This window comes from Chanos chanos, chromosome 16 (assembly GCF_902362185.1).
Source record: "Chanos chanos chromosome 16, fChaCha1.1, whole genome shotgun sequence".
In the NCBI taxonomy this organism is placed as follows: Eukaryota; Metazoa; Chordata; class Actinopteri; order Gonorynchiformes; family Chanidae; genus Chanos; species Chanos chanos.
Genome location: NC_044510.1, coordinates 14,949,943 through 14,975,912, shown reverse-complemented (window position 1 = coordinate 14,975,912; position 25,970 = coordinate 14,949,943). Strand labels below are relative to the sequence as shown.

The window sequence follows — 25,970 nt, the reverse complement described above, 5'->3', positions numbered from 1 at the left end:
GGTATAACAGAGGCAGTGAGGCCCAAATATCTCTGATACAAAGTCACACAGGAGTAGTGGGTGCACCGTGGTTATCTTAGTATACGGTGGAGGTGCTGAAGTGAAGTTATAAATGAAGTTAGAATTCAAGCTGCCCACATATCACCGAGATCAATTTGATTGTAGTAGACACAAACAACTGGCAAGTGACCAGGGCAGCGTGCAAATGAAGCAGTTTGATTGTGCGACAGCCCCATGCACAAAATACTTGCATTTATTGTCATTACAAACAGAAACAATATGAAGAGATAGGTGGGGCTTTATGTTTACTGGCTCACATGCTTTCAAGAGAAAGAAAGACTTGCTAGCGTGCAATTCAGCAGAAACACAAAAGTTCAGCTGTGACTTAGACCCTATCAGAAGATGGATGGGATGGTTTTTCTCATTCGTCCAGTGCCACATCGACAGAAAGCCCTCTTCACTGCGTCTCGTAGCTCCTTATTCCTCAGGCTGTAAATGATCGGGTTCAGCACAGGGGTCAGGACAGAATAAAGCACAGCGACTATGAGACGCACGTCTGGGTCAAACGTGGCCACGCGATAGGATATGTAGACGCAGGAAGCCGACACGTATGAGATACAGACGACTATCAGGTGAGACGCGCATGTAGCGAAAGCTCTGAGCCGTTCAGCCGTACCCATTCCGACAATCGCTTTGCCGATGCTGATGTAGGAGGCCAGAATGAGGAGGAACGTGCCGATGATAGCGATGAGAGCCGACGTCAGGGACACTACGCTGTTGATACGAGTGTCGGTGCAGGCCAGGCGAACGACAGAGGAGTGGTCACAGAAGATGTGGTTCACCCTGTTAGGCCCACAGAAGGGCAGCTGTATTGCCATAGAGACAGCAGGGAGTGGTACCAGCCATCCAAACGTCCAAGCAGAGAATATTAGGACGATGCGAACCTGCGGAGTCAAAATGCTTCCGTAACGTAGGGGGTTACAGATAGCCAAATAACGGTCAAAGGCCATCGCTGTTAACAAAGCACGTCCAGTCACTGCCATAGAGAGGAAAAAGTACATCTGCACAAAGCAGCCTGTTTTAGAGATGGTCTTGACGTCAGTCAGGAAGCCTGAGAGCATGTTGGGGATGGTCACTGACGTGTAGACCATGTCTGAGAAAGACAGGTTGTGGAGGAAAAAGTACATGGGCGAGTTGAGCCTGGAGTCTGTCCGCACTACGTATATTATCAAACTGTTTCCTCCCAGTACGAGTATGTAGACGGTGAGGAAAACGGCAAACAGGAGCATGTACTTGTCTCTCAGTCCTTCAATGATGAAAAATGTCACAAGGGTAGTATCGTTCATTTTATCTCAGACAGACTAACTCAAACTTAGACCTGTAAAAACAAAACAAACAAAAGTAAACAAGGATGTATCTGATGAGAATAAAATTAAAAACATATTTATCATTAATAAACAAGCAAATGAAAACCGGTACAAAAAAAATTGCATCACTCTGTCGTCCTGTAATAAATTAAATATCTAAACAGTATGTGAGATACAGATATTTTTACCATAATTTCATCATTCCAAAGATTCAGCACTATAATATGTTGTATTCCAGAATATGTTATTGAATACTGATAAAACTACATAAAAAAAAAATATATATATATATATATAGTCGTTGTAAGCAATGTGTTTTGATTATGTTATCAAGCTGCGACATCCTTTTCAGAGAATAAATATAAGTCAAAGCATATGAGCATTCTGTAATAAAAAGTTCATTTTTATGCAGTTATGAAATAACAGAAGGAATGGCAGCGTATGTCAGGGAATTAGTCTCAGTTTAAATTATAGTGCACACCTGAGATGGTCTCATCTGAAGTCGGTTGAGCTGTCACATACTAATACAAACAGGTTTTGCACACGTCTCAATTTAAAAAGTCAGAAATGTTTAGCATAAGAAATTTGTTTTTGACCCACAACCATAGCTGTAAGTATTTCCTTGGCTCAAACATACCAGCTTCCGTCAGCTTCCCTTACTTCATTTTAGTAAGGCATTTGTGGCACAAGTGGAGAGTTTATGTGGAGCATTAGTTCATCTCTTTTTCATAACTGATTCCTATATTCTCTTGTAACATTCGCAATCAAAGCAAACGAATTGTGTATCATGACTTTGCCCAAAAAACATCTCTCACCTGAGTTCAAGGGCTCCGCGTGGTGATGAAAAGGAGCTTGGCCTTAAATACGCTTACACCAGAAATAAAATCAATGGTTTTTCTGTGTGTTGCTGCGAAAGCCGAAGGGATTTAATTTTCGTACTGTATTGTGTCTTGTCGTAAAGCTTTTCTTGCGTCAATTAAAATGTTTTGTCTTCTTTTATTTCCCTGGTAATTATGTTTTTCGCCCAATTAATAGGACTCTGGTACACAAGTTTAACCCTCTTTAGTATATTGTTAGGCTTTAATTGCCCCATTAGTGTTTTGCTGTGTGTCTAGTGTACAATTAAACAGAGTGCTCGGAGGTTTTCAGCTCATGCTACCAATTGTAAAAGTTACATATTGTGTAATTAGCATTATTTAGATACTAATTGTCCTATTTCCACTTTCCACAAGTCCCATGAATCACCTCTGCTTCTCTGCTAAGGACCACTTTTAAATTCCCTTCTGTTCACCTGTTGGTTCTTGATCTGCTTGATTACTATTTTTTGCTGATATGTGCCCAAAATAATCTTATCCAAAAAACAAAAAAACTTTACGAAATCAGTAACGAAACTGTGCCAGTTAGCACAGGGGTCACTTCCCAATGTAAAGGGAAAATAAGAAAGGACAGCCATACATTTTTGGGAATTAGCTTGGATTCTGACTTAGGGTTTTGACATTTTCATGACTCTTGCTGTTTACCACCAGTCCATCCTCGTTTCGTCACAGGAGAAAGGTTGACAGTAGTTCAGCCATCTCCTGTCTGACAAAAGCATGACCTGCCAGCATCTCACACATGCCTCACAATTGTGCCCTGTCCAAATCAGCACTGAGCCCCATTGACCTGATCCCTCTCATTACTTTAGTATGCTTTTTGTGGTATGATTTGTGTAATAGAATAATCTTCACAAAATGGGTATGAAAGGAGAAATGAAAAAGGAAAGACAGAAAAAGCAGAACGGGAAAAAAAAACTCATTTTTTCATTGTGAGGAATCCTGCTGGTAATACCTGGGGTCAGCGGGCAAGAGGCTGCTAACCAACTCCTCCAGCTGTGACAAGGGTAGCCATGCTGTGCCCAATTATGCCATCATGTTCAGCACTCAGAGGGTGACAGAGGGTGGCTGGTACCCAGAGGGGTCTCTCAGAAGAGGTCAAAGACATGCCGCCTCCCCAAGGTTGAGTGACCAACCAAGATGGTCACCTTTGGATGGTCACCTTTGGGAGAGGTGGAGAGAGCGCCGGCATGAATTACCCAGGGTCTCAGAACAACAAGCCCTTTACAGCCCTGATATCCCCTGTGCAGCCTCACCTGAGCTCTTCACTGCACCCCCTCTGGAAGAGCCAATGCAACTTGATAGAACCCATTTTTTTTTCAGGCTAAAAGAGACTGAAGGATGAGGGAGGAGAGACGTCTCTACCATGGTGAACACGGCCACTTCTGAAACTCCTGCCCTGAACTGACCCGAAAAGTCACAACTCGTCCAGGGACAGGAGAACTGTGACGAGTCTACTCATCTCTCCCGAGTCTCCTGTCCCTCCAGTGCCTGGGGTTCTGCTGGCACTCTCTCCAGGGGCCAGGGGCCAGGGGCAAGCGAGCCCTCAATGCCTTTATAGGCACTGCAATCTGCACACTTCTGATATGCCGAACCAGTCTGTGGTCATCTATTCTGAAGATGTTCTAATCTTCTTTGAGTCTCTTCAGGAACATTCTAAGGTCCTGCAGTAGTTACTTCAGAATCACGTCTTCATCACACTCCAGAAAAGTGAGTTTCTTGTCTCCATGGTACCCCTTCCTGGGGTTTCAAAATTTGGAGGGGAAGTGCACTGATGGATCCTTACAAGACCATGGCAGGTCAGGGATCGGACACAACCCACATCAGTAAAACAGATGCAGAAGTTTCTATTACCAGAGGTCGTTATGGCCTTTGTGTTGTTATGTTTTGTGTTAATTATTGTTTTCACCTGAGGTAGTTTTGGTTTGCACATGCCTCATGTTACGTCCTGTCTATTTTAAGTCCTACTTTGGTTGTCCTTTGTTTTGAGTCTTGAGTTTGCTCACTCCACTGTTTGCTCTCAAGAAGAAGCCTTGTAATTCTTGACAAACCAAGCAAAGTTCATTTTGTTTGTTCATACTGAGTCTGTGGTTCACTCTGCGTTGGGCTTTACCTTGTCAACCAGATTCATCTCGCCAACCATGGTGTTTCAGCGGTTAGAGAATGGTGCAGTTCCTGAGTGTTATCTCATCCCACTACAAATATTAAAGAAACAGTGAAGTACAAAGATTGACACCACGTGAATTCGGTGTCAATGTTTATGAATTACAAGTGATGGCAGCAGTTTAGTACAGATTTTGGAGACTGAGAGAATATATAGCTTCGAGACAGGAGGCTGGAGGACAGGCCAAGGTGAGGAATGCAAAGAACTGATGTGTGATATAGAGATAAGACAGAAAGGCTTGAGGTGGCCTTCGGAGGGGTGCATCTTGCTAGGTCACTGTCTGTTAATATAGGAGTGCAGCCTACGTCTGAGAATCATTGTCTGAATCCCAGCTGTGTAACCTCTGAGGTAAGATATGGCCACAGTCCTTTGGATGGATGTATCGGAGACACTCGCTCTTGATCAGTGGCAGTGCCCGATGTTCCTCCAACTGGGTTAAGTTGGTTGATAACACCATACAACCCACACCATACAACCCACGGGCAAGACTGACTTGCTTCACACGTCAGAAAAAGTGCATTCAGCTGTGATTGGTCTTGACTGAGGTGAGTGCCGTGGGAGCATTATTGGATATAAGGCGTCCCATACTGAGGAGGAAGAAGGAGGAGGTTGGACAAGTTGTGACTAGAGTGCACAGCACAGAATCCACACAGTAGCAATTTAACTTTCCAGATCTGAAAACTCAGACCTTTAAAAACAAATATGCACACAAGAACATAAATGATAAAGAGAAATTATACAACCTGATCATTAAGTACGCTATATTGTAATGTATGGTGGGGCAGTGGGTAGCGGCATTGCCTCACAGCAAGAAGGTTTCGGGGTTCGATTCTTGGCCGGGAGGCCAGGGTCCTTTCTGTGTGGAGTTTGCATGTTCTCCCCGTGTCTGCGTGGGTTTCCTCTGGGAACTCTGGTTTCCTCCCACAGTCCAAAGACATGCAGGTTAGGTGAATTGGAGACACTAAATTGCCCCTAGGTATGAAAGTGTGTGTCTGCCCTGCGATGGACTGGCAACCTGTCCAGGGTGTTTCCCCGCCTTTCGCCCCTTTCGCCTTTCGCTGGGATAGGCTCCAGCACCCTGATCAGGATAAGCGGCTTAGATAATGAGTGAGTGAGGGTGAGTAACTACAGTTGCGGTTGGAAGTTTACATACACTCATCATGGACATGAATGTCATAGCAATACTGGGCTTTCAATGATTCCTTTGAACTGTCCTTTTTTGTGGGGCAGAATGATTGTACGACACATTATTGTATGTTGGACATCTTACTGCCCTCCTGGATTAAGAAGTTGAATAACTAAACAGTATATGAGATAAAGACTTTTTTTCATCACTTCAAACTTCATCACTTTATCATTTCAAAGATTCCGTACAGATTAATATGTATAATATGTATTGTATACCAGAATATATTAGAAAATACTGATTAAGATACATAAAGATTTAGTATTTTGTGTAAACAGTTATGCATTTATAACTATATATTTATAAGGTTATATACTTGTACAAATATATTTTTCAAAGAATAAGTACATTTGAATAAAAGCATATGAGCATTCTGTATATTAAACATCTTTTTTTTTTTAATTAAATTAAAAGACAGGAAGAATAGCAGTGTATCTTAGTGAATTGGTTTGGTACAAAGAAAAGTCAGGAAAACAATTGATTGGTATATTGTTATTTTAAGAGAAAGCATGTGATGATTTAGATATTATTAAAATATTGATATTTTACATGAATTAAATCAGGTGAATGCTCTTTGAATGAAATTTTACTGTAGTGTTAAAAGGAGAGAGAGAAGGAGGGAGAGAGAGAGAGAGAGAGAGAGAGAGAGAGAGTCTGCATTACAGGGCTGTGTGCAGAGGAGCATGGGAAAGGGAGAGGAGAGGAAGAAGAGAAAGCTTAAGGAGGTGGTGTCATAAGACGCAGTTTAGTCCAGTGTTATTATAATCAGTATTATGACCACATGATTATTCCCAACAGAAACAGTCAAAATTTACCCTGTCGGTGAGGCCACATCTAATGCCCCGCCCCCTCTTTACTATAGTCACAAAGGACATAAAGTCAGTAATACCGTTCACCACGCCTCCCCCCCCCCAAAACACGGAGCAACAGGCCCAAGAGGTATTGTTTTGGCGTTTCCGGCCGATAAACTCTTACACATCCAAAGCCCGTCACACTGGTGTTGCTGTCTCCGGCAGGGCCTCTGAATCTGGGCAGAGATGGGACAATAACGAGGCCCTTGCTTCAGCTGAGATACATGACACAAGATCACAGACTTATGGGATGTCCATGTCATGTTTATTTTTATCTGCCACCCCCCCACCCCCCCCCCCCATTTTAAAGGATGGAACCAAGCATAATGTGAGCATTTTCTGAGAAAAAAAAAAAGTTAAAGGTAGATGTTATGTTTCATAATCACAGTAGATGGTGGTGGTCCATTCGTCATAAAAGGCACACATAGAATCAGTTTTCTGTTCCTGTGTGTACTTCAACATTAACTGTTGGTGTGTCTGAATGTTGTCTGTATGAATCTGTCTTACAAATGCTCGTTTATAATATTACATATAGGGTTCTGCAGGACTCAGAATGTTTTACATTAAATTAACTAACATGGTCTATCACAGATTCTCTGAATGTTGGACAAAAAACATTTAAGTAGGAAGCACAGCTAAAGGACAGTGCTGTAGTTTTAGGATGGACACATGTACTAATGTATGGACTTTAATTTAATGTCAATGATCACAGACAAGTTACAGGTCTGTAAGTGGTCCTAATCATTTAGACACAGCCATCCACTGTACAGAAACACTGGGGGAATTTTATTTGTGTTACACAGTCATTGTGGTCGAAAATTATGACATATTAATTGGTAATATTGTTCGCTGAAGATTACAATAAGATAGACTAACTGAAACGGGACTGGACATGCAACCAAATATTACCATGGTGGGTATACCTGAAAATGAAGATAGCAAGATCTAAAGTTCATGGATTTCAAAGGGATAGTGCTTTTCTTTTCACGTTCAACATGGAAAGAAACCCCATAACTACAGAACTGTAGTGGCTTAAGAAAGGTGTTTGATGCTGGACCGCACAGAGAAAGGCTTATATGCCAAACAGTTCGCAGAAGTCCAACCATGACTTAGACCCTGTCAGGAGACAGCTGGGATGGTCTTTCTCATTCGTCCAGTGCCACATCGACAGAAAGCCCTCTTCACTGCGTCTCGTAGCTCCTTATTCCTCAGGCTGTAAATGATCGGGTTCAGCACAGGGGTCAGGACAGAATAAAGCACAGCGACTATGAGACGCACGTCTGGGTCAAACGTGGCCACGCGATAGGATATGTAGACGCAGGAAGCCGACACGTATGAGATACAGACGACTATCAGGTGAGACGCGCACGTAGCGAAAGCTTTGAGCCGTTCAGCCGTACCCATTCCGACAATCGCTTTGCCGATGCTGATGTAGGAGGCCAGAATGAGGAGGAACGTACCGATGATAGCGATTAGCGCAAATGTCAGGGACACTACGCTGTTTCTTTGAGTGTCAGTGCAGGCCAGGCGAACGACAGAGGAGTGGTCACAGAAGATGTGGCTCACCCGGTTAGGCCCACAGAAGGGCAGGGGTGCAGCCAAACTCAGGGCAGGAAGGGTAATCAGCCATCCAAACCCCCAGGCAGAGAATATAAGAAGAACACGAACTTGCCGAGTCATGATGGTTGTGTAACGCAGGGGGTTACAGATAGCCACGTAACGGTCAAAGGCCATTACTGTTAACAAAGCACGTCCAGTCACTGCCATAGAAAGGAAAACGTACATCTGCACAAAGCAGCCTGTTTTAGAGATGGTCTTGACGTCAGTCAGGAAGCCTGAGAGCATGTTGGGGATGGTCACTGACGTGTAGACCATGTCTGAGAAAGACAGGTTGTGGAGGAAAAAGTACATGGGCGAGTTGAGTCTGGAGTCTGTCCAAACCAGGTAAATAATCATACTGTTTCCTCCCAGTACGAGTATGTAGACGGTCAGGAAAATGGCAAACAGGAGCATGTACTTGTCTCTCAGTCCTTCAATGATGAAAAATGTCACCGGGCCAGTATCGTTCATTTTCCTGGCGCCGTCTTAAAACCCTGACATATCCAAAACAAATAAACAGTGATAAACAGGTAAACAAGTAAATATCTGAAGAACACAGTGTAGAGGTAAAGAATTCCTTACCTGATAAGTCATTTGTTTATGAATAAGGGTATATCAAAAAGTTACATGTATAAGGAGGAGAAAATTGTCTTAAATTTCAATATATATATATATATATTTTTTTTTTTTTTTTTTTTTTTTAGGTATGGCAATTACATTTGTTAGGTATGGCAATCTTACTCTTACTCTATTAGCATATCTCAGTATATTCAAAGCATATTTTAAAAAAATGGTGTACAATTTTTACTGCCTCTATTATTCAAATTATTTCAGCATGTCCATTTTCATGAAATAATGTCAATTTGCTTGTTGCATTATTTATTTCTTTGGTTTAATAATATCTTACAGCCATTATCCTACAAATTAGGAATCCAAAATGGTGATAGGTTGCCCAGAATTTGGGCAGTAAAATTTCATACACAAGCAAACCTGTCATTTTTAATGTGTTTATCAGCCATACAGGGGTCTTGTAAGACAGTATTAGGAAAGGAAAACCTCATAGGAAAACCTCAGGCAGTGTTTGTCCCACCACACTGCATTCCTTATATCTCTGTCTGCCCTAACATGCCCGGTTCAGTTTGTCAGCCGTTTATCGAACGGACACACTGCTACTGAGGCAGTTAAAGTAGAGAAACTCACATATGTGAGTACAGCCTTCAATAACACAGTCTTACTGAAAACTGTCTCAGCCCACACTGTTACTGAGGCAGTTAAAGAAGAGAAACTCACTTATGTGAGTACAGCCTTCAATAACACATTCTTACTGAAAACTGTCTCAGCCCACACTGCTACTGAGGCAGTTAAAGTAGAGAAACTCACATATGTGAGTACAGCCTTCAATAACACAGTCTTACTGAAAACTGTCTCAGCCCACACTGCTACTGAGGCAGTTAAAGTAGAGGAACTCACATATGTGAGTACATGCTTCAATAACACAGTCTTACTGAAAACAGCCTGTTTTTTTAAAGTTTTTGTCCTCCATATGTTTCAAACAGTGTAGGGGCTGTTGTCCTGTCGGTAGGTGTATATAGTTTACAGCATCCACATTCCAAATGACTAATATACTTACACGTATTATAAAATTAAAATAGGCATAGATCTGTTCAGCATCTGGTTCTGCTGTAAAAACTGAAACATTTTACATGAAACTAAAAGAATTGCATCCCCACTGCATACAGAGATACCGAACGGGGCATTTCCCTCAATGCAATTTTAACAAAGAGCGTGAGCAAAACGTCAGAATCTGCATTACTTATTGATTGTAGTGGTGGTGTAACGTTATTGTTTGCTACGTTGCCATAACTCTGCTTTCACAATTCATTATGGATTTGGCACAGCGGCGGGAAAAAAATGCCGAATGGACGTTTCCTGGCACGACAGACCGGCGTCGTCGGCACTTTTCCAAAGTGACATTATCCATAGACATAATAACTGCATCCCATATTTTGTGCCACTGTGAAAATTATATTACAACCAGGGTGCAGTATCACACGGCACTATCCCTTGTACAGTGGACAAGTTGTTTGGGTCATAACGCAAATCCATAAATCTTGTGCTGAATTATTCAGTATAATACACTGTTACCACCTTCAGTACACTCCTAATGGGTTACCACCATTAGACCTTCAATGCACTCCTAATGGGTTCCTTCAGAGTCTGTGGAGAGAATCACTTATCAAGTTAAAATTATTATAGATGTCACACACACAAAACTGAACTATGGTACAAAATTAGTAACAGAAAAAAAGAAAATTTTACATGAATTTGTCTTGAAGAATTTACCAGTTTACTAGTTTCCCTGAATGCAGTGCTCAGGTTTTTGACAGGTGCTCTCCGTTAACCTTCGGTTTACCTGATACTCATCAGTGTGGTTCTGTTGTTTTTTCAAAACACTAAACAAAGAAATGATATTACAAAATGGAGTAAGACATCTCACCTCAGTTCAAATGGAAGTTTGTGACAGAGAAGAAAAGTTCTGGCCTTAAATACATTCGTATCAGAGATTCATCTTTTAGATCTGCTATGTCGGGAAAGGCCAAAGGGAGTTTCCCCCTTAACATCAATTAAAAGCTCTTTTTATTCTCTGCCGTCATTGAAACGGTTTCAGCTTTCTTAGTTACCATGGTTACTTTGTTTTTGTTTTATCCGCTTAATTTGACATCATTAAAGAAAGTTTATTCTCTCCTGTAAATTAGACTGTTCTAATTGCTCTTTTACAGACACATTTGGTGTCAGGTGTACAATTAGGAAGAATGGGCCTCCTAACAGGTGTAGCAGTGGGCCAGTGTACTCTTCTAATATTATGAGAACTTTAGCAAAACACGGCATGATATAGAACTGTTAGAAAATGATCATGTAATAAATAAAAAAAGTTTTAAAATGTGTGACGAAATTATGCAGACTTACAAATTTTGTGGGATTTTTTTCTTGTTTGTTTGTTTGTCTTGTTTTTCCTGAGTAAAAAGGATACAAAAAAAAAAAAACAATGTCCTCAGAACTTCTGGATAAGTCCTGAGCTTGTAAACCCATGTTAGAGACCATTTTAACCTGAACTGGGCAGGAATCTGTGCACATTAACAGGAGGGAAAAAAACAAAACAAAACGCTGGACAAGTGAAAATAGTGCTTTTGTTCTGAGAACATCTGGCTAAGCAAACATAATCTTGCCCAAACCTTGTAAATGTCCTAGGAAACATTGACTCAAAAGTATAGAAACAAAAATTTCAGTTGAGTTGACAAAATGAGCACTGATGACTGTTTGAGTTTAGCTCCCGCTCTTATAGTTTCATATGAACCATTAAAGAGAAATAGCTTAACGTCGCCCTGTATGACATTCAGAGGAGCAGTAGGCCTGCCAGATAGTCATGAGCACGCTAGAGCCCAAACTGGAAAAAAAAGTCCCTGTTAATCTACAGATAATGTACTGTAATCCAAAGGGATTTTTCTTCCTGCATCAAATAGAAACTTTTTACTGTACTAATTAACCAGATTAGACTTCTAATTAACCACAGAAACCTTGGTTTCCAGGGAAAACCTGTTTTCACTAACTCTGTGCGTGCGTGTGTTAGTGTATGTCATTATCAGAAGTCATTAGTTATCTGATAATGGGGTTGAGCAATTATTTATATGATAATTGGCTTGAGTGTGTCTGTGTGTGTTTGTGTGTTTTACCAGGTGTCTTGTGTCCAATTAAGAAGATCATTTTGAGACTTGAAACTTGCAGTCAGTACCTTTTACAGACCAGGTAATTATACTCATTTTAAGCAGGGTCTTAAAGATGAATACACACTGATGAGAGCCTGATCTGTCTCTTATTGAAGTAGAGTTATATGCTGTGTCTGGTGCCATGTGGAGATGTTCTGTATGCGGGGCTTTTGGCCCATATCCTGATTGTGTTAAGTTCTTCACGAATTTATTGAATCCCTCTCCTGCTAAATGAAATGTTAAAAGGTGAAAAATTATTTAAAAACTCTAAATCCCCTTCAAATGCCAAACTTTCAAGGTATGGCTTTGTTTGTGAATCTGTAAAAAACATTTTTTGTCCTCCTTTGTTTACTCAAATTGTCGGATGTGGATGTTCAGTCACGATACGGTCATGTGATCAGACGTGATAGTACTGACCCCCCTCTCACGCTGTATCCTCACTCTCTGATGATATACACGTTATCAAAGTCAGGGACCCTGGACAGAGTCTGGATATAGTGGAAATCTATGTGAAAACATATGATGGGTCGAGGTGACAGGATGAAAATGGGTTTTGCTATATTCACGTCTCAGACAGTGGCCCAAAAGTAGCTGTCTCAGTTGGAGCTGTGTGGTGCAGCAAAACCGTCATTGGGCTTTTTCTTTCTTTTATCTTTTTTTTTTTTAAATCTGGACACACATGAGCGGTCAAAGAGTCCATGAGTCAGTGAGATCAGGGCCTTGTAATCACGCCAACGCTGCAATGCCATCGACTCTGAGACGGACAGCTCAGAAAAGTTATAATTAAACCCGGAAGAGTCTGAGAGATAAGAGAACATCCAAGGTCATTTTCCCTGTCGACCGACAAAAAATAAAATGTTTTTTTTTTTTTTTTTTTTTTTAAAGTTAATTGCTTTTATCTTCAGCTTAAGAAAAACTGCACCATCGTCATTATCACATAAACTGATAAATGTAATTCCACCGTTTGGGTTCCTGAAGTGGGGAAAAAAAAGGGCTACTGAATTTTCATAGGGGCCCAGACCCCTGTGGTGGGGGAAAGTAATTAACCTTACGGCTGCTGAGAGGAGCTGCGGGTCTGAAGGTTAAGTGGTCGGCTGTAAGGGACGATGCATGTTTTATGAGCTGGTTTGATGATATATGGTAAAATTGGCCTCACTTCAAAAGTGTCTCATTGATTCCTGTTGCCACGGAGTCATTTAATCATCAGGGTTACAGCCATAAGTGTGTTTTCTCTCTCTCTCCCTCTCACACACACACACACACAAACACACGCAAACACACACATGCACTCAATATGTAACGGATGTAATAAGGTATGTATTGGCCTTTATGTCAGTTCACTGACGTTCAGCAGATTGACATGACATTTTTGTGTTTTGGAAAATTTAATGGTTTGTCCTGTAAGTGAATGTACTACTCTCTGTAATGGGATGTTGACTTTTAAGTGACAATTCATTCACTCCTAGAATATCAAAAGCCAAAAAGTCCACAGCGGATTTTACAAGTAACACAGACCACATGAAAAAGGTAAATAGTAACGGTCCACTTAACAGGCCTGAGGATATGCAAGATCACAGTTCTGTTTAAACGTCCACCATTACATGCTGAACTCCATGAGTCAAACACTTTTTCTGTGCAGACCTGGCTTCAAGTCACAAAACAAACATGTGCACCTTAAAGAGATCTGGTTGTTTGTTTGTTTGTTTTTTTGTCTGTTCTTGTATTTGTACATTGTGTCAACAAACAAACCAAAAAAAGGATCTTTCCTGTTGAAGTCAGTTGTTATGTTCTTTTTGGACACATATCACTGGCAGTAATAAAACATTTCGTGAGCACAGAACAAATCTATTTTACGGACATAAAAATGACTTTTTACACAATGGTTTGAAGACAATGTGAAAATGTCAGATGGCCTCATGTCAAGTTCAATTTTAATCCCTCTTTGCACCAGATAATTCATCACTAAAAAAAAAAAAAAAAAGTTTTTTCCGGCAATATCATTGATGTTCTAAGTCAAAAGGATTATCCTGCACTGTCTGTATGTGGAGGAATTTAAATGGACTTACGGTCTTACTGTGGATTACACTGTGTTTCCACCGATTCACATAGTACCACTCCAATTCTGACCTATGACAGGTAGTGACTTTTTTATTTTATTTTTTTTTTTTTTAACTTTTTTTAACTCCTGGCATTCAAAGACAGAGGGTTGTTTTAAAAAGACAGTAACAGTATTAATACAGAAGTAGTATATGGACACTTATAAACATTTTAATGACTGTCTTCACGGGCACAAATATGTGCTGTTCTATACATGGCCAACTATTGTTTCTGTGTATTGTTTTGTTGGTACTAAACAAGCTTCTAAAAGTGTTCATGTTGCAGAGTTGCCCTGTGGATCACATGCAGAGACAGGTTATTGGTGAAACACTACACCATTTTTTAGATCAGTAGAAGACACAGTAACAAAAGCTGGCTTCAGTCCACCCTCGCTGAACTAGTCTTCATTTGTTCTACTCAAGAACTGTTCCTAAGATTTCTTTTTCTTTCTTTTCTTCAGAAATCGTGTCCTCAGTCTGTATTTGTAAGAACAAACCTTCAGATATTTACTTCACTAAAGAATGTCTGTTTTTATCCTGACTATAGGAACAATGCAACTGCCTCACTGTCTCCCAAAATCTCAAGAAAACGTGTCCTTTTCCAAGAGCAAAGATTCATGAGGAACCTTCTTATATCCAGTTGTCTCAAAAAAAAAACAACAACAACAAAAAAAAAACCCCCAATGAATGAACCGTCATTAAGTTGGCTTTATGTTCAAAGGGTGAGGTCTAGGGTAATTGTCCCATAAAAGTTGTCACAATGATGAAAGTATACAAGAGGCTATGAACATATACTGCATCACCTCAATCTGTGAGTGTTTTCTGTTAGAGAAGGTGAGAAAAAGACTCTAAAAAAGGTTTCTGAAAGCTTTCAGAGAGCATTTCCCAATATCTGGAATCAAATGTAAAGATGTTATGATCAGCAAAAAAAAAATGTCAAAAGGGGTTTTCTGCTGTTGCTGGTCTCACTTTTTCACAGGTTGGCTGATGTCTCGTAACTTCGATTTTAACCGAAAAAAAAAAAAAAAAACCCTTCAGACTGCTTTCCCCATGATCAGCAAACTCATGAGGAAAACCATGATAAAGAAGATCCACATGAAGAGACGGTCCATGACTTTGGCCACTTTACGCCACTCTCCAGTCCGCCTTTGGGTCGCTCTCTGCTCGTGGTAACAGTTGGCAATGTACTCGATATTCCTGAGCAAGGGCTGCTGATGGCACAGGCACTGGCTCCTCACGGCCAGCTCTCTCTTTTTCTCCGATCCTCTCGCCCCTGTTGCTCCTCTTTCGGACGCTTTCGCTCCCTCTGCCTCTCGGTTCCCTCCACATTCTCCATCTGCTCCTTCATCTTGATCTACGCTGACGAAAGTCCCATCTGTCCAGCAGCTCTGGTAGCCATTAGGGTTCGACCCTGGTGATAGCGCCGGGCTTAATTCATCTTCTGCTTCCTCCTTAGACCCCCTCTTCCTCTGGGGGTCTGGAGCCTCCTTGGGAGAGGCTCTCCGGACCTTCAGCTTAAAGTCATCCTGTCTGGCCTGGCCGTTGACGGTCCATCTGGTCCCTCTCCGAGACGGTCGGTCTGGCGACTGGGACTGGACGGTGATGCAGGTCTCGCCCACCTCGTAGACGAAGCAGATTCGGGCCAGATAGTGCAGGATGAGTCGCCGCGCCCACTCCGGAACGGGCCGGGCTTCGGGACCACAGTGATGGATGTTCATGATGAAGATGGTCAGGGCAGTGGAGGCAGTGATCATGGTCATCGTGGCGATGTAATACTTCCCTGTGCACACAACAAAAGAGGATCAGCGAACCAAGAGCCGCAGGCCTGATTTGAGGCCCCAGGCACACTAATAAATACCCTGAGGGCGACAGAGAGATTATTGGTTATTGAGCCGCAAGAGCAGAGTTAATTTATCCCTGCAGTCTTCAGCAACTGGCCAAAAGGCCCTAGTGGGAGAGTACAAGTACAAGAGAGAGAATAAAGAATTACAGCGCAGGGCAGTCCAAACTGCATTAGGCTTGCTCATTAATGCATAATACGGTTATTGACCCACGGCCTGGCTTGTGTGCTGACTTACTTGTTATCCTTTTGGCTGTGTTGTGCATTATGACACTTGTTTTAATGTCTCGTTGTTGAATTTGTTTTGTTTTCGCTTTTCATTTGACCACATAATTGCCCGCAGCAGATTATTCATCTGCCGTGCTGAGTAAAACACATTAAACATTTACAAAACCTGAACTTACTTTAACTGGCGCAAATGCAAGTGTGGGTGTATTCCATTCAGACATTCTCAGGTGCAGATATAAAATCATTTTAAACTATTTGCGTAATTTCACGGTCATGAGATAACATTCCGTTTCAAGATCAAGATAATGTTCCACTTATTTAGGTCACAAAAAAGTGCATCTGGCAGACACAGCTTGACTTTTCTAACATAGCGTGACTGGTGCAGTTACGCAGAATAACATTATAATGGACATAGTAACTGAGAGAGATCATTTGGATCTAGCAAGGAAACCTATCATCCTGGACTTGAGACTGCCACAGCGGTGTAATAACACTTCTTGACACCAAAAGACCACTGCATGGTCACTCGTTGTCATAAAATCAAAGGCCACAACATGGCTGCTGATGTACAGGAGAGGGACCGTGACCTGGCAAAAAGTTTAGCGAACAGCTAGTGGCGGAATATCATTTGAATTTCCCAACTTTTTCAATGTTCCTTTATGATGTACCTAATTAAAACAAATGAATACTTTCAGCCAAATTCTAAATACTAATTAGAGCACATAGTCATCAGGTTTATGATGAAAGTACTGAGTGACGGGGTTATGGTGAGTAAGAGATGAGAGAAATTAATTCCAAAGCCTAACCAATAAGAGGAACGTTCTCCGAAGGTGGCATGCTCTCAGCGACCAGCAGCTGGAAGACGGTGAGCGCGAGAAGCACCGTGACTCCGAGCGAGACTTTCTCCCCGGAGTCGGCGGGCAAGTAGAAACTCAACGGGGCCAGGAATGAGATCATCATGCAGGGGATCAGCAGGTTGAAGATGTAGAAGGAAGCCCTCCGTTTGAGTTTCAGTGTGTAGGTGATGTCCGGGTAAGGATCCGAGCAGCAGCCGTAGAGGATCACGTTCTTCTTCGCCGGCATCCCCAGCAAATCCCACTCCACGTTCTCCACAAAGTCGGCCAGGTCGGCACTGTCCAGGGCGTTCAGAAGGTCCATCTGGTTGCCGTTGTGCGTCCAAGAGCCGAAAGTAAGCGGGCATTCCTGTGCGTCGAAGGGGAAGAAGGAGACGTCCACCTTACAGGAGCTTTTGGCGATGGCCGGCTGGTCCCACGTGATCTGGCCATCGTGACGTATCACCACGTTGGTCTCCATGGAACTAGAGAACTGGTCATCGGCACTAAGGGTCAGAGGTTAAAGGGCAACAGAGGGTTCTTATAAGGACGTAAAAGGGAAAAATAACACAGATAATTACCTTTTCATGTGTGTCTGTATCACAGGCATCAAACTCCAGTCCTTCAGAGTCTACCAGTTGTTGTTCCAACCATGCTGTAAAATGTCTGGTATTTTACCTCCTTAGTTCTGTAGGTGAACTAATAAATGTAATCAAGGAGTCTTATTCATGATTGGAGCCAAAACCTGCAAACAACGTGGCCCTCAAGAACTGGAGTTAAATATTGCTGGTTTATGTTCATTTTTATATGTGGAGTGAGTATGATCCACAGCAAAAAGCAAGCAGTATTTTGGCATTTGTGTTGGACTTATGTGTGAGCATATGTGTATTTGCATGTATTTTTCTTGTACTAAGTGCAAAAATAAAAGCCATGTCAAAGGAGGAGGCTAATTTATGTAAATTTGTGAGGCTATAATTTATTGTAAAGAGATTTCAAAGGAGAGAGAAACCAATGTCAGAGTGCAGCTAATTAACACACTATCTACTGGAGAAAAGAAAAAAAGATACTCACTTGCAAAAGGCCGGCTCAGTGGTTTTGAAGAACACGTTTCATGTTTGAGAATGGAGAAAATCAGGGATCAACAGATAGAGGTTAGAAGTGAAGAACAGAGGGGTTGCCTAGACACAAGAATCTAAAGAAAGGAGCAGAAAGTTCATCCAAACTAACTACTCCTTTCTTACTGTCACGTTAAGTTTCTGCATTTCATAACCGCTGCAACTACAAAAAGTGTTCAGGTCATTTTCACATTCTTTATCCATGTGATGGATACCCTAACATTTGTTATTAGTAAAATACTTATCTAGAATAGAACGCCTAATAGCTACATTAACTATGAAACAGTACTGCACATTCTAAATGTGAAGATATTTAGAGCTTGACCTAGATGTGCTTACTGTACCAGTTTAATTGTGGATGGGTTTTCCCATTTTTTTCCCTAAACCTATTGGCAAGGCAGCGTATACATCTACAGTTGGCTTTGATTAACCTGGTTGCAAATTGCTTAGATGTGTTGCGGGGAAGGGGGGGGGGTTGAAAAATTCATTAGTGCTGAGATTAAGCCATTTGCCACTTGTCTAGATGCCATTTAAATCTTGGAACACTCTAAACCTTTTTTCCCTTTTTTCTGTTCTTCTAAAGTGTTTAAAATCTTAAAGTAAATCCACCCAGTGGCCTTATTTTTTGAGTTCTTACTTTTGGAAGTTTTTTTTTTTTTTTAACATCAACAACCTAACAAGCACCCATGTTTTTTGTGAAAGCACATAGGGAAACTCACTTACTGAGACTGACGTGTTTTCCCTGTCAGAGAGGCTAATGTGATGATTTAATCATTTTTAAGCCCTCATCGGACCACAGCAGATCCATTTAGAACATTCGATCTTTTTCAAGGCTTTCCGAGCGAGGTGAGAGGGAACAGGGATCCGGGATCCGGGATCCGGGATCCGTTTTGCTGCGCCCCTGGAGCAAACCGTTCAACAGCAACAGCCAGTGAAAGGGCGAGAGACTTTAGAGCCAGCGTTCCTGCTTTACCAAGTCAGCATCCTTACATGTTTGTCCCGGGGATCCAAACCAGGAACCCTTTATTTCATTGACACAGAATCTCAATGTCAGCCTCCGCCACTATTGTACAGAGAAAGGCTGTGAGAGTCAGTGTAGTCTGGACAGTGTTGCCTCACGGCACTATTGTACAGAGAAAGGCTGTGAGAGTCAGTGTAGTCTGGACAGTGTTGCCTCACGGCATTGAAAGAGAGTAATACAAAGCCGATTTAATTGTTGGTTGGATGCACTAAGCACGTTCTTATCCCCATATCCTAGGAATTATAATTTAATACTCAAAATCCCAAGTGCTCTGCTTTAAAGCATTGAGTTTTAATGGTTACGTTGGAGGGATTATGTGATCTCCTCACACCTGACTAAGCACCTGTCCAACTATATTTAGCTCTCTAGTATATATTGACATCCGGTCGACAGCAGGCTTCTCTCCATAAGGACACATCCAACACACCGTTACATTAGTTATGGCCGTGTCAACAGTAATTACCAGGCTGTGATGCGTGATATGGAACATAGCTCAGCTGTGTTAATGAGTTTCCAAACACAATTATTTCAGAAACGCTTTTTAAAAAAAACACACACACACACACACACATACACAGAAGAGTCGTTTTTTCAAAGTGTGAGAGTAATAAACGTTAAGGAAAACCTTCCAAACACGTTTGAATTATCTGAGCTAGGCGGGGCCAGACCGCTGCTGTTATGGAAAGCAGAAACAGGACATTTGACTGGACACTCCCCATGGAAAACAGCTTCAGGGAATGTCCAGCTTGTATCCACGGCAACACCAAGATGATTGACAGGGCAGGATCAGAGAAAAGAAAGGTAAGATGGTGAGATGACAAGGATGACAGCGGAGGGGGAAATCAGCGAACTCCAATACCAGTCTGACCTACTTGTTATATAGGACAATATCAGGTCTCCACACATAACTACTAGGTATACGAATGGTATCGAGTCCATCATAGTCAGCCTTACTCCAGTTGAGATAGGCATCGATCCAGACCTGGCGGATCCACAGGTATGTGGTGAGGATCTGGTTACGCTCATCCTGTGACAGAACAGAGAAGGTTCTGGAAACTCCATTGAGAACTGAATTCGTTTTGTGTCACGACAGTGATACAAAGCACCTCTTCGTTTCATCATCGCATTCATAAGAAGATGAAGAATGCCCTTTTTATTTATTTATTTTTTTTAATTCTGTGGAAATCAGTCTTTAACTAATAACACATACTTAATCAGAAGCCACAGTCAGACAATACCCATGCATTGTTATTGGACCAGAGTGGAAATAGGGATAGAGTTACAGCATGCACAGAGCAGTCAGATGTCATTATCAAACAGCTCCGTGGTCACCTCTGGCATTCATCATTGCATGCCTCACAACCCAAAGTGTTATGTTTGTCAGGTATTAACTGATGGGTTTCTCCCATACCCACGTCCCACCATCTCTTTCTCTCTCTCTCTCTCTCTCTCTCTCTCTCTCTCTCTCTCTCTCCGTCTCTCCCTCTCTCTCTCTCTCTCTCTCTCTCTCTCTCTCTGTCTCTCCCTCTACCTCTCTCTCTCCCTCTCTCTCTCTCCCTCTACCTCTCTCTCTCTCTCTCTCTCTCTCCCTCTCTCTCTCTCTCTGTCTCTCTGTCTCTCCCTCTCTCTCTCTCTCTCTCTCTCTCTCTCTCTCTGCTTGTTTTGTTTTGTTTTGTTGAGGATTACCATGTCAATGATCTGGGACAGTGTGACCTGCAGTGTGACGTTGATGATGTTATCTGTGTCATCCACCGGCCTCAGAGCGTTGGAGTAGTTCACGAACAAATCCTTCAGCAGCTTGTGTGCATACCTTCCCTGCGCACCCAAGCATACTGCCGCGCAGACAGACAGAGAGACAGACAGAGAGACAGACAGAGACAGAGAGAGAAAGAGAGACGGGGGGTGAATGAAGGAATATCTTGTTACTACACTCGTTTTATATAGTGGAGTGATTATTCCTCTTTCCTTAATATAATCACACACACACATATATATAGGAGGATGGTCACGGTGGTTACTCTGCTGCACGGTATAAATGTAACCTTTGACCACTCCAATGGGCTAATTAACTTTGTCTTCTCCGAGGATTACAGGGGTGTTCCTCAGACTTATCTCAGGCCTAAAGCCTATTCGATAGAACAAACATAACACGTATGTTATCCTGCTCCACACAATTACCACCTTGAACGTATTTTATCTTTAATTCATGTTTATCTTTCATTCATTCTTAATTTCTTTTTTTTTTTTCTTTTTCAACCTTAGCTCAGTTCTCTCCCCAAAACGATTAACTCTTCCGCTTTTCTCAAATGGGTTTGGTCCAGATGTCTGTGTCTTGTGTAACAAAAGCCAGTCAGTCAAGTCAGTCCGTAAATCACTCTGTCTGATTGCCCCTGGTAGTTACTGTCCCGTAAACTATATCTGAGCACTTGCTGACAATGTTGCTCTACTCATCTGACAATGTTGCTCTACTCATACATACATCACATTGTGCAGGTGGAGTCCTGTTGCCGTTGGATACCGCTGGGCGCCCAGCCTTAAAAAGAGGCAGACCAATGTAATGGCAGTATTAACTTACTTGACCTCCCGTTTTCAGGTCACCACATGTCACGTTAATCAGCGGATGATGTTAAGGTCAGTTTTCACAAATGTTTACGGTTTCACACGCGTTTAACTGTTCTGGAGTGTCTGACGTGTTACTTTTAGGTGCAGAACAGGTGACGATGAAATGTCAAAACTGAAGACAACAGGGTATGGCTAATTCAGCACGCATAACGATAATAAACATAATGTGTTTATGACACCATAGAAAAGTAAGTACAACAGGCATTGGGGTGAGGTGTAACTTTCCTTAATTTCATTTCATTGTAAATGCCATTTCAGTGCTAACTTTCATTAGCGTTCTAACGCGGCTCATTAAGCACCGTGGTTTTTGGCTCTTTATGACTTCATTGCTTCCCATCTTGATGCCAAAGCTTGGTTCCAGGCTGTAAACCTCTAAGATACAGCTGCCTGTTTGGAATGGCACTGACGCTAGAGGAGGATGAGACATTTCAACCATCTTCTCCATGACTTCTGAATCTTCAGATTAATGCGCCGCGGCCAATTTATTAGGTACACCATCCCATTCGTGAAAAACGAACCGCTCCCAGAGACGGTGAGTCACAATGCCGTGTAATGCTATATAAAGCAGGCAGACAGGTATTGCGGGATCCAGTTACTGGGTTAAACATTGTTATGGGCACTGTACTATGGGTGACTTTAAATATGAGTATGTTCATCAGCAGGCCGGGCGGTTTCCAGGATGCGACCAAAAAAAAAGCCACGTTCCTGGGCGTTTAGCACATGACCATGTCTCAGGTTTACCGAGAACGATGCAGCAGAGTACAGACATGCAGATATCAGCTGTGAGTTATCAACAGTTCATGGATGAGACAGGGCAAACGAGAGGGGCAGAAACAGTGCAAGCTGAACAGATGGAGCCCAAACAGGCGAAGCGAATGGCAGCACTGTGTAACAGTGGTGTACAGAACAGTGTCTCAGAATGCACAGGTCATCAGTGCATATCACAGATGGGGCCGTAGCAGCAGACAGTCACACAGGAGGGTCGTACTCCTGTCACCTACAGACAAGGAAAAAAACGGTTCCCCCGACGAAAACCCGATCGCCAACGGCGGACAACAGAAGAACGTGCCTCGTCTGACAAAATCCGAATTCCGGGTTGCGATACAAACACAACTTCAACACGTCCGCGCCATCTAAGGGACGATGACGACGCTCCAGCACGTGCTGGCGTGCTGCGGTCCGTCCACTGTGCTAACCCTGAACCCGTCGGGCCGGCTCGCTCTCTACTGAGCCGTGCGCTAATGAAGCAGCGCACTTACACTTCTCTGTGTAAAGCATTACCCAAGGACTTCAGACACTCAGTCCACTCAGCAGTTTCCCCGGCATCAATCCGCCCGGGAGAGAAACTAAGCGAGGACACTAATGGAGGGAAAGACAGCAGAGCGCCGAGTGAACGGCCCGGGTTATGAGCCAGTTGGCAGCAGAAGCCATCCTGCAGTGGGTTACTGCTCTCAGAGGAGCTCCGGGTCTGCAGTACAGAGTGGGCTACGTCCACAGCCCCCCCCCACCCCCCCTCCCCGTAACTGCATTAACTTTTAGGACATGTGCCGTTAAAAGTCAGAACTGTCCAAAATTATCTACTGTTGTTTATTTCCTCTCCCGGGCAATATTCAACACTCAAGATAAATGTGGTTCTGGTCACAAGTTTTGCCACAAACTCAAAATAAATAAATAAATAAATAAATAAATCCTGCTTTGTGGAATACCTTCCAGGGATGGATTAGTGCCCCTTACAGAGATCAAGATGTATTAGTGACCGACTGGGATTTTCCATAATAACTCTCCCTGTGGTAGTGATTAGGGGTCAATGGCGGTACAGCAGGGAGCAGTTTGTATTGGAAAAAAAGAAAAAAGAAAAAAAGCAAACGTCAGTAAGATGAATATGTTATCCACTGCAGCATTTATAATTATATGAAAAACATCAAGCTGTTTAAACGCCCATTTGGACACTGTGAGGTGATCCAGCACTAAGACTGACATCTCAGCTCTGAAAAGACAGTCGAGGGTCTGTAGGGTTTTACAAAGACCTCTGCAAATCTCGAGGAGACTCAGCTGTCTGGCAGGGCGGGGCGGGGCCGGGGGCCTCAGAGGGTCAGGAGGGATGGGTAGGACTAATGCAGTCAAGCCTTCTGATTGGTAAAACCACAGGGGGTTTTAAAATTCTAAATTCTAAAAGCAGGGTGGGGAGTTCACTGTTTAACCTGCACATTCACCTCAGACGGAATTGCCTCAGCTTGGCCCTTAATAGATGCTCTTGTTGTTGTTGTTGTTGTTGTTGTTGTTGCTGTTGTTGTTGTCGTCATCAGCTTGGATGTAAATAATTGGTCATTGGTGACTATTTTTAATGAGTCTTTTTCTTACTACTACAAACTGGTTGTGGGTGTTTTTGGCCGTCCCAACCCCCCCCCCCCCCCCCCCCCCCCCCGGCTTTCACAATGCGACCATCACTGGACAGTGTCAGTGTCAAAACGTACAGCTCTCCCAAATGTCTGAGCCTCCAGTTAAGTTGGTTTCAACACCAGACTCCCCCCCCCCCCCCCCCCCCCCCCCCCCCCACAACAAAAATGAACTGCCTCCCATAAATGTTTTGGCTCAAGCCATTTCTGACCCCCTGATTCAGACACAAGACAGAGTTCATACGGACGCTGACACGTGACTTCCGCATCCTACACGTAACTATTGCTTTGTGAACATACACACTGAACAGCTGATGATCTGAATGTTACACTAGGATAAAAATGATCATGTTCATTTGAACCAGCTTCTTTTTTCTGCATCGGTGTAACATTAAAAAATAAAATAAAATAAAATCCCAAGACTGTGGTGAGAAGTGCACAGTTCCTAAGGGTGCGGGAACATATGCAGGAGCAGATGGAAAGCCAGGCCGATCATCGGAGTGTTGTTCTCCTCTGTGACATGCTCAGAACGGGGTCCGTGCTAGACTCTGTCCTAGAGTCAAAACACATCAGTTCAGGAGACTTGGGGTTTGTGGGTGTGTGAGTGTGGGTGTGGGTGTGTGGAGAGACAGACATCACCAAATTCCCAATACATTTCCCAAAATACAAGCATGAAGCCTTCCACTGTCACTCATTCACACAGAAGCCTGAACTGAGGTGAATTTTCGGTGATATTTGCCACACAGTACAGTTTGTTTAACTCTCTCTACATCCCTCAGTGCACAGAATGTAGTCCCAAAGCTCAGTGTCAGTGCATGAGAAACAAAACTTTGAACAGTCCTGGGGCACGTAATAAAAAAAAAAAATGTCAGGATGAACAGGGAGAGATGTACAATAATTACAGACTGTAGGGAATGTCACAGGAATCCCCTGACGCACTGGTTCTGCCGTTCTGTGAGATTTAAACACTAATTAATTAAAAGAGGCCTGGATACCTGTCTTAGGTAAAAGACCAATTTATCTCTCATTTTTTGACAGAGGAAATTTCGACATCACAAAAGAAAATTCCAAAACTATTACAACATCTTTTTCCATTATACGTCCGTCCAGCTTCGAACAAAACCAATGCCCTGTGAAGACCTCAACTGGGGGCGTGAAAAAAAAAAAGGTCAAAGATTGAGATGCCTCGTCAAACCCTTTCAGTACATTACAACGACTGTTTGAGTGTTTTCCACATGTGCAGCGTATGATTAAAGATGGACCAGTGGCTATGTCCAAAGACATTAACGGAGGTTGTAATCCACAGATGGTGCGGATTACAGAGGGATGATACGAGGAGGAAAAGAGAGGGATTAGAATAGCCCTGAACAGCTTGCCACGCAAGAGAAATCACGAGCGAAAATCATTAATACTGAACCTTTAAACTACTGTAGTGGAGAGAGGCAAGTTTCTACACTGGTTCGTTAAAAAAAATTTAAAATCTATGACTAATGTCTTTTTAGATGTCATTAGTGCATTACCACTCACAAACAATGTCCTATCAGCATAGTCAATATACGTAAAATCAAATGAAAGTAGAAATATCTGACATGGGTTCATAATGAGAACTGGTATTAAATAAAATGCTGAAAATGATTGTTAAAAAAAAAAGAAGAAAAAAAAAAGAAATCCAGTTTATGTGTTATTGCTATGTTTTCTTAAGCAGTCAGCAGCACGTTTCAATTACTGCACACACTCACAGCATGTGACAGACAAATCAACAATAACGCAGCGAACTCGAAGGCAGACGAAATGAAAGCGCATACCTGGCGTTAAGGTGAAACCCAGGAGAAACCGCAGCGTCACCAAGCAGCTCTGCAGCCTCATTTCTCTTTGATTAAAAAAAAAACCTAATCACTCATTCAGTCAGCAATTAAGGAACCGGTCAGGACAAACATCGAGCAGCCCGTTTCGACCCTAGCTCGACCGGGATCGCAGTATATGACTGCGCGAGACGGCTGCGCGAGTGGAAACACA

At 42.5% G+C, this 25,970-nt stretch overlaps 3 protein-coding genes across 3 annotated transcripts; all 3 read right to left on the bottom strand.

Moving 5' to 3' along the window:
* Positions 1-395: 395 nt before the first annotated feature.
* On the bottom strand, positions 396-1,346 carry LOC115829226 (olfactory receptor 6N1-like). Its single transcript, XM_030793286.1, has one exon. It carries the CDS (start codon positions 1,344-1,346, stop codon positions 396-398), a length of 951 nt encoding a protein of 316 aa, XP_030649146.1.
* A 6,213-nt stretch (positions 1,347-7,559) lies between these two features.
* Positions 7,560-8,510, bottom strand: LOC115829224 (olfactory receptor 6N1-like). The gene has a single exon (XM_030793285.1). It carries the CDS (start codon positions 8,508-8,510, stop codon positions 7,560-7,562), a length of 951 nt encoding a protein of 316 aa, XP_030649145.1.
* A 6,423-nt stretch (positions 8,511-14,933) lies between these two features.
* LOC115829649 (neuronal acetylcholine receptor subunit alpha-10) lies at positions 14,934-25,820 on the bottom strand. The gene is made up of 5 exons (XM_030793810.1): positions 25,760-25,820; positions 20,623-20,768; positions 19,809-19,963; positions 16,774-17,306; positions 14,934-15,679 (listed from the first exon to the last, which is right to left on the bottom strand). Exons 1-5 carry the CDS (start codon positions 25,818-25,820, stop codon positions 14,934-14,936), a joined length of 1,641 nt encoding a protein of 546 aa, XP_030649670.1.
* Positions 25,821-25,970: the final 150 nt, after the last annotated feature.